At 41.2% G+C, this 7,744-nt stretch overlaps 1 protein-coding gene across 1 annotated transcript; it reads left to right on the top strand.

Annotated features, from left to right (window-relative positions):
* Positions 1-6,670: 6,670 nt before the first annotated feature.
* Positions 6,671-7,287, top strand: PtA15_7A346 (uncharacterized protein; the record flags this gene model as incomplete). Its single annotated transcript, XM_053170944.1, has 2 exons — positions 6,671-7,160; positions 7,235-7,287. The coding sequence occupies 2 exons, from the start codon at positions 6,671-6,673 to the stop codon at positions 7,285-7,287; spliced, it is 543 nt and encodes a 180-aa protein (XP_053022175.1).
* Positions 7,288-7,744: the final 457 nt, after the last annotated feature.

Genomic DNA, 7,744 nt, shown 5'->3' with positions numbered 1-7,744 from the left:
AAGTTACTCTTAACTTAGCTGAATTTCTAACATTATTTACGTTTAGAAGCTCTGTAGCTACGTAGGTGAATTGCACCGTCTGGGATGTTGTCCTCTGGCAGCCATTCATCTTTATCTGCAGATTGGTTTCTGTATCTTACAAGGTATAACCTTGTATCTTTTCCTGAAATCCTCTCCTTTTTATCTTTGAGGATCTTATGTACCTCAAGTTGTTCTTTCTTTGAAGGTTCTTCTATGGGTACCGGTAACGGTTTGGGGACCACTTAATTTGCTCTTGGAACATATTTCTTGATAAGGCTTACGGGAAACACAGGGTGTTTCCTACTGAATTCTTCTGTCAAAATTACTTCTACTGCATTTTTACCGTGTAGGTTCTTAATGACAAAAGGTCCCACAAACGCAGGTTTCAGTTTCCTGCTGCCTCCCAGATTATTAAAGTTCACTGTGGACAGAAGCACTGGATCTCTTATTTGGAATTCAGGTTCTTTGTGACTTTTATCCCAGTGAGTTTTACTATACTCTGCTGCTTCTTGGACACATCTGGCTGCGTGAGCATTTGTTGCGTCTAACATCTTTTTGAAGTCCGCAGTGGTTGGGTGGGCTACAGGTAATTTATCATTAATAGTATCCTTAGGTAACCGCGGTATCCTTCCTCTTTCTAAGATGTAGGGCGTTTCTTTTGTAGTAGAATGTTTGCTGCTATTATATGCCATCTCTAATGCTGCCAACAGGTTGACCCAATCATGCGTGTACCCGTCACTGTTTTTAAACTCTAATCCAAACGCACAGAACCTTCTGAGTAGGTCTTCTAATTTTTGTATCATGCATTCTGCTAAGCCATCTGTCTGTGGATGGTATGCAGTGGAAAAAGCTAGTTTAGTACCCAGCATATCATGCAAGTTTTGCCAAAATTCTGACGTAAATTTAGGGTCCCTGTCACTTATAATAATTTTTGGGATACCTACGTCAGCCATTATTCTATTCCAAAATAATATGGCTACTTCCATAGCTGTATCATCTTTATAATGCGGGATAAACCTGGCTCTTTTTGAGAACCTGTCTACTACTACTTGAACAGAGTTGTAGGAGAAAGGTCCTCCCGGAGGTAGGCCAGTTACAAAATCCATGTTGATTATTTCCCACCGCGTTTTTGGTTCTGCAATGGTTTGTAATAATCCAAATCTCTTGCCGGTTTGTTTGTTAGACTTTTGACAAATTTCACATGACTTAACATATTCTTTAACCTGGTTTTTCCAGTCAATCCACCAGGCGGTTTGTTTGACCCTTTCAACAGTACACTCTTTGGAGAAGTGACCGGAACCAACATTGTCATGGCATTCTTGTAACATATTTTTGATGTGAATCTCTTTGCTTAGCACAATTACGCTAGAGTGTCTATGACGAAAATAAATTATGCCGTCTAAGAGCGTGAATTGTCCGGCTTTGTAAGGAGTAAGTCATTTCTCTGGTAGACTAGCAATCAATTCTGGCGCGCTGTTTTCATTGTCCAATATATTGATTAATTTAACTAGCTCCATATCTTCACTGTAACTAACTCTGACTTCTTCAAAGAATACATCATCAATGTCACATACATGAATGCCTATGATTGGAAATACGTCCTCATCTTCTGGGTCTTACGCTGGGTTATCTGGAGTATTGGGTAGAGCCCATCTACTTAGTCCATCGGCGTTAGTATGCTTAGCTCCCGCTCTATGAATTATAGTCATGTGGCCTCTATATTGCTGAATTGCAATTTGCCATCTGAGCATGTGACGGTTAGGTGTCTTCATATTCATGAGAGTTTTCACAGCAGTACAGTCGGTGACTACTATGATTTTACAACCTTCCAGGTAGTAGTGCAATTTTTCTAATGCCCAAACAAGGCAGAGACATTCCATCTGACTGGCGCCGTATCTCATCTCTGTTTTACGGACTTGTCTTGATATGAACAAGATTGGTTTTTCTATTGGTACTCCATCTATGATGAATTCTTGGTGTAACACGGCGCCTATTCCCTCAAAACAAGCATCTATGTACAGGATGAATGGCAGAGCGTAATCTGGTTGAGCTAAGACAGGGGCAGTAGTGATGAGTCTCTTGAGCTGCTCGTAGTCGTCCACTCTCCCGTAGGTCATCTCAAAAAAGGCATCCTTGCTACATAATTCATACAAACTTTTGGTTATGTTTGCAAACCTAGGGATGTGTTGACGGTAATAGCTACAGAATCCAAGAAATGACTGCATTTCCGTAATTGTCTGTGGCATAGGTTTGAGTAGTACTGCCGCCACTCTATTTTGATCTATAGCTAGTGATAACCCTGAGACAATATGGCCTAAGGCTTTAAGTTCTTTGAATCCAAAGTTGCATTTCTTAATAGACATTTTCAAGCCGGATTTTATTGCCGTTTTAAGTACTAATCTTATTTTCTCAAGATGTTCCACCTGGTCTGTAGAATATATGATGATGTCATCTATGTACACCATCATCCAGCTTTGTCGGATAAAAGATCCAAATATGGTATCCATCATATGCTGAAAGTGGGACGGCGCATTTTTAATACCAAAAGGCATGCGTAAATATTTGTAAACACCCAAGTGGCAGATAATTCTCATAAATTTCCTACTCTCTTCCTTAATAGGAATTTGGTGGAAACCTTTAAGCACATCCATTGTCGTGATAAACTTTGCGTTAGCCAAGTTATGTAATGAGTGGTCTATACAGGGGATAGGGTAATTATCCGCTTTTGTATAATTGTTAAGCGCTCAGAAGTCTCCTACCATGCGGGACTTCTCATTATGCCATGCTATTATTACTGGTGTAGTTATTTCCACTTGCTCATTATGGCCTACTTTCCGCAATACTTTAAGTTCTAGAAGTTCCTTAATGTGAATTTCTAGTGCTTCACGGGACTTAGGGCTTGAGGGATACACCGCTCTCCTTAGCGCGGGGGGATAAGGAGGTTTGCAAGTAAGTTCTATCTCAATGTCATGTCCGGAGATATTGCCTATGGGCTCCTCTCTTGTGCAGAAAGCTTCTTCATGTTCAAAGCAAATTTTTAACACATCTAGATGTTGGTCTTTGCTCAGCGTGTCACTGACAGCAGCTTGAGACATGTAATATTGACGGAAACGGTTCAGCTCTTTCTCATCTTGGTTTCCTTTAACAGGGCTCTGGAAATTGATGTTACATATCTCAAACTTCCTTTTCCAATCTCCACCTATAGTGTAGAACCTGTCTTTACTTTGGAAAACATCTATCCCGTAAAGACAGAATGCATCATTTCCCAAGATCAGGTAATCACACACAGCATCTTCTAACACTACAAATTCTATATGTAGTCTAAGTGAACCCTTGGTGTGCGGGAAAATTAGAGGCATCTTTACAACTCCTATAGGCTTAAGTGCAGCATTACAACTACTAAACTTGGCACGCGGGGTTGGGAGTAATTTCTCCCGCCATCCTGGATAGTACCGGCTCAACAAGTCGGTACTGGTACATGAACAGAAGGCTCCAATGTCTAGGAGAGCTTTAACTCACTACCAAGATGGATGAATTTGCGATGTCGTATATTGATCAATATAGCGTATATTGATCAATTTATATTGATCAATTATTTTTTTTTTATTATTCCTCTTGATACCTTTGTCTGTTTTCCATGTCTCCTTGATACTAATCTATAATCTCTCTCCTTCTGCCTGTGTTAGCTTCAAGCCACAGGAATTTTTTTTTTCTTTTGCCTGATAACATTCATAAATTTCTCCATACACACTCAATTCTTCCTGAAAAAAAGACGTTGCAAGTTGTAGGATTAATCCAGGGTAGCTGAGGGGTCTCAATTTTTTTTCTTCTTTTTTTTTTACTTCAACAATTGATGTTATCAGAAGTCTCCAAATCGACTTTTTTTCAAAAGAGTAACCCTAACCCTGACCCCTGACCTCTCTCATGATACCATCCTGCACACATTTTTAATTTGGTTGGTTGAACTTGCTCAAGATATTGCATATCATACTTGAAGTGATACATGCATAGAAGGCCTTTTTGAAATTAGTTTACCATGGTTTAGCATATTTTTGTCAGGTTCTTTTTTTTATCTCCTTTTGTTATCAACCACAGATTAATGAGGAATATTTCCACATAAAATTTCATCGGACAATTTTTCTGCATATAAAACCCAGAAATATTTTAAAATATAATTTATTTGGGGTCGCATCCATTATGCAGCAGCAACAATGTGATCAGTTCCCAAATATCACTAATTTGGTAGTTTCTGGCCCTTTCTGCCACTATATCTCAACACAGCGTGGGAGTTCTTCCATGATATTGGTATCAAAATGATCAATAGCCCCCAAGGATTCATTTTGTACCTTAAATTACCACATAACCCAAATGTAGCAGCTACAATCTGATCCGTTGCCAAATGTCACTAATTTGGTAGTTTCTTGGTGTTGCTGCCACTATATCTCAACACAGCCTGGGAATTCTTCCACGATATTGCGATCCAAATGATTAATAGCCCCCAAGGATTCATTGTGTACCTTAAATGACCACGAAACCCCCTAATGTAGCCCCTACAATCTGATCAGTTGCCAAATATCACTGATTTGGTAGTTTCTTGGTGTTTCTGCCACTATATCTGAACACAGCCTGGGAGTTCTTCCATGATATTGGTATCATAATGATCAATAGCCACCAAGGATTCATTGTGTACCTTAAATAACCACAAAACCTCCAAATGTAGCAGCTACAATCTGACCAGTTGCCAAATCTCACTAATCTGGTAGTTTCTTGGTGTTTCTGCCACTATATCTCAGCGCAGCATGGGAGTTCTTCCAAGATATTGGTACCAAGATGATCAAATGCCCTCAAAGATTGATTGAGTACCTTCAATGAGCACAAAACCCCCAATTGTAGCAGGCACAATGTGATCAGTTGCCAAATATCACTAATTTGGTAGTTTCTTGGTGTTTCTGCCACTATATCTCAGCGCAGCATGGGAGTTCTTCCATGATATTGGGACCGAAATGATCAAATGCCCCTGAAGATTCATTGTGTACCTTGACTGACCACAATACCCCCAAATGTAGCAGCCACACTGTGATCAGTTGCCAAATATCACTAATTTGGTAGTTTCTTGGTGTTTCTGCCACTATATCTCAGCCCAGCATGGGAGTTCTTTCATGATATTGGACCCAAAATGATCAAATGCCCCTGAAGATTTATTATGTACCTTTAATGACCACAAAACCCCCAAATGTAGCAGCCACAATGTGATCAGTTGACAAATATCACTAATTTGGTAGTTTCTTGGTGTTTCTGCCACTATATCTCCGCCCAGCATGGGAGTTCTTCCATGATATTGGTATCAAAATGATCACATGCGCTCAAAAATTCATTGATACCTTGGATCACCACAAAACCCCCAAATGTAGCAGCTACAATGTGATCAGTTGCCAAATATCACTAATTTGGTAGTTTCTTGATGTTTCTGCCAATATATCTCAGCACAGTGTGGGAGTTCTTCCATGATATTGGTACCAAAATGATCTTATGCCCTCAAAAATTCATTTGGTACCTTGGATGACCGCAAAACCCCCAAATGTAGCAGCCACAATGTGATCGGTTGCCAAATATCACTAATTTGGTAGTTTCTTGGTGTTGCCGCCACTATATCTCAGCGCAGCATGGGAGTTCTTCCAAGATATTGGTACCAAGATGATCAAATGCCCTCAAAGATTGATTGAGTACCTCCAATGAGCACAAAACCCCCAATTGTAGCAGGCACAATGTGATCAGTTGCCAAATCCAAGTTTATTAAAACCAGTGATTTGTGGAAAAAAAAATTCAAGGGTTTCCCCTGTAATATAAACAATTTAATAAAAAACAGATAGGATATCAATCTACAAGTTGACAAAATAAACAAAAAATATATCATAAGCTAAATTACATCCAAGTTGATAAAAATCTTGACCAGCAACCTAGCCCAACACCAGCCGAAGCCGCTGCACCCAGGCCCACATTGCCGCCCAACTCACCGGGAGGGTCAAAAAACATGTAATCAAGGGCCCCCTGCAGCGCCAAAGGCAGAATGCATCATGGGGCCCAGTACTTTAGCCCCTGCGCCTATGCAATTGCAACAGCGGGGGGGGGGCATGAGGCGCACCGCCAGCTGGAAATAAAGCAAAAACAGTTGCGCCTGGGGGAAAAACACGCTAGGCAACCCAGCTCCTCTTTATATAGCCGAGTCCCACACGCGGGCCTTTGGCATTGAATCGGACTAGCAAAATCACAACACCAACGCCACGGCAACAACACCATCAACAACGCCCCCAAAAACGCCATCGCCGTGGGACGGCCAATGGTTGCCAAAGCTAGATGTAACTATGTACTTATGTATGTATACTAATCAGCCTCCCTGCTGAGTCCTAATGTCAAAGTCCAATGCAATGCCATTGGTTGTATAACCAACCTGGCCACTCACTGTAAGCTCCACATCTCCTCATCAATATCTTTTTGAAGCATTTTGTTGATTGATTTTCTTTGTCACCCATCAACATCAGACAACAATAAAGCCAAGATTGCAAAATCAGGCGCCCTGGTCCCTCTGACTTGACTGGCGCGTTCAAAAGATACTCGAGTTCAGCGCAACGCTACAGGCGTCTTGTTAAACATGACACATTCGGATGAGAATCGTCAACAACTCATCAACGCTGGCTCAATTCCTATTTTAGTCTCGCTCTTGTCCTCCTCGGCGGTCTCGTGTTTCCGCAATGTATCCATCACCCCACAAAACAAATCACCGATTATTGAGGCAAACTTCTTAAATCCGTTGATCGAGCTTTTAGCGTATGACGAGAACGAGGAGATCCAATCTCACGCCATCTCAACTCTTCGAAATCTGGCGGCCTCCTCAGAAAAGAACAAAGCTGCAATCGTCGAAGCCAAAGCTATTGAACTGATTAAAGAACTCGTCTTGAGTGTGCCTTTGAGCGTCCAAAGTGAGACAACTGCTTGCGCTGCTGTACTCGGAATAAGCGAGAAAATCAAAGGAAATATGTTGGATCTTGGCATACTAGAGGTCTTGATCCCCTTGACGAATAGTGTCAGTGTTGAGGTTCAAGGAAACAGTGCAGCAGCAATTGGTAACCTTTCTTCAAAAGGTATTGACTTTCTTCTATCTCTTTTGTTCAACAATGAAACAGCTCTAATCAATGTATTTTCTTGTGATGTTCAGCCGAGGATTACACGGCGTTCAACCAGTTTGGGATAAGCCAGAAGGCGGGCTAGAAGGATACTTGGTCCGATTTCTAGAATCCCGCAACGCAACATTCCAGCACATTGCGGTCTGGACGTGTATAAAATTGCTAGATTCGGGCGAACATTTCTTGGAGAACCACATCTGATCCTCAAAGTTCATCTTGCCCCTTGTGACTCAGCTAGCACTCTCAAACAATGGAAGTGCTGGCGGCACCGGGGGTGCATCTTCAGCCAACGCCGCCCATGTAGACGGCGAGTGTGGAAGTGCATCGGAGGCTGAAGATTCCGGCGAAGTGGAGATTGCATCATTCAATCTTTTGCTCTCTTTCCTTCCATCCGATTTTGTTTTTTCTTTTCTTTGGCTACAAGAGTTTTGTATATTAGTTATAGTTTAAACCAAAGAAAGACAAAAAGAAAACAGATGTGTGTACTACTCCTTATCCATTCCAGTATCTTCTCCCCTCTACATCTCAAAACCTAAACAATT

The sequence above is a fragment of the Puccinia triticina genome, chromosome 7A, assembly GCF_026914185.1.
Source record: "Puccinia triticina chromosome 7A, complete sequence".
NCBI classification, from domain to species: domain Eukaryota; kingdom Fungi; phylum Basidiomycota; class Pucciniomycetes; order Pucciniales; family Pucciniaceae; genus Puccinia; species Puccinia triticina.
This window is presented reverse-complemented; position numbering and strand designations above follow the sequence as displayed.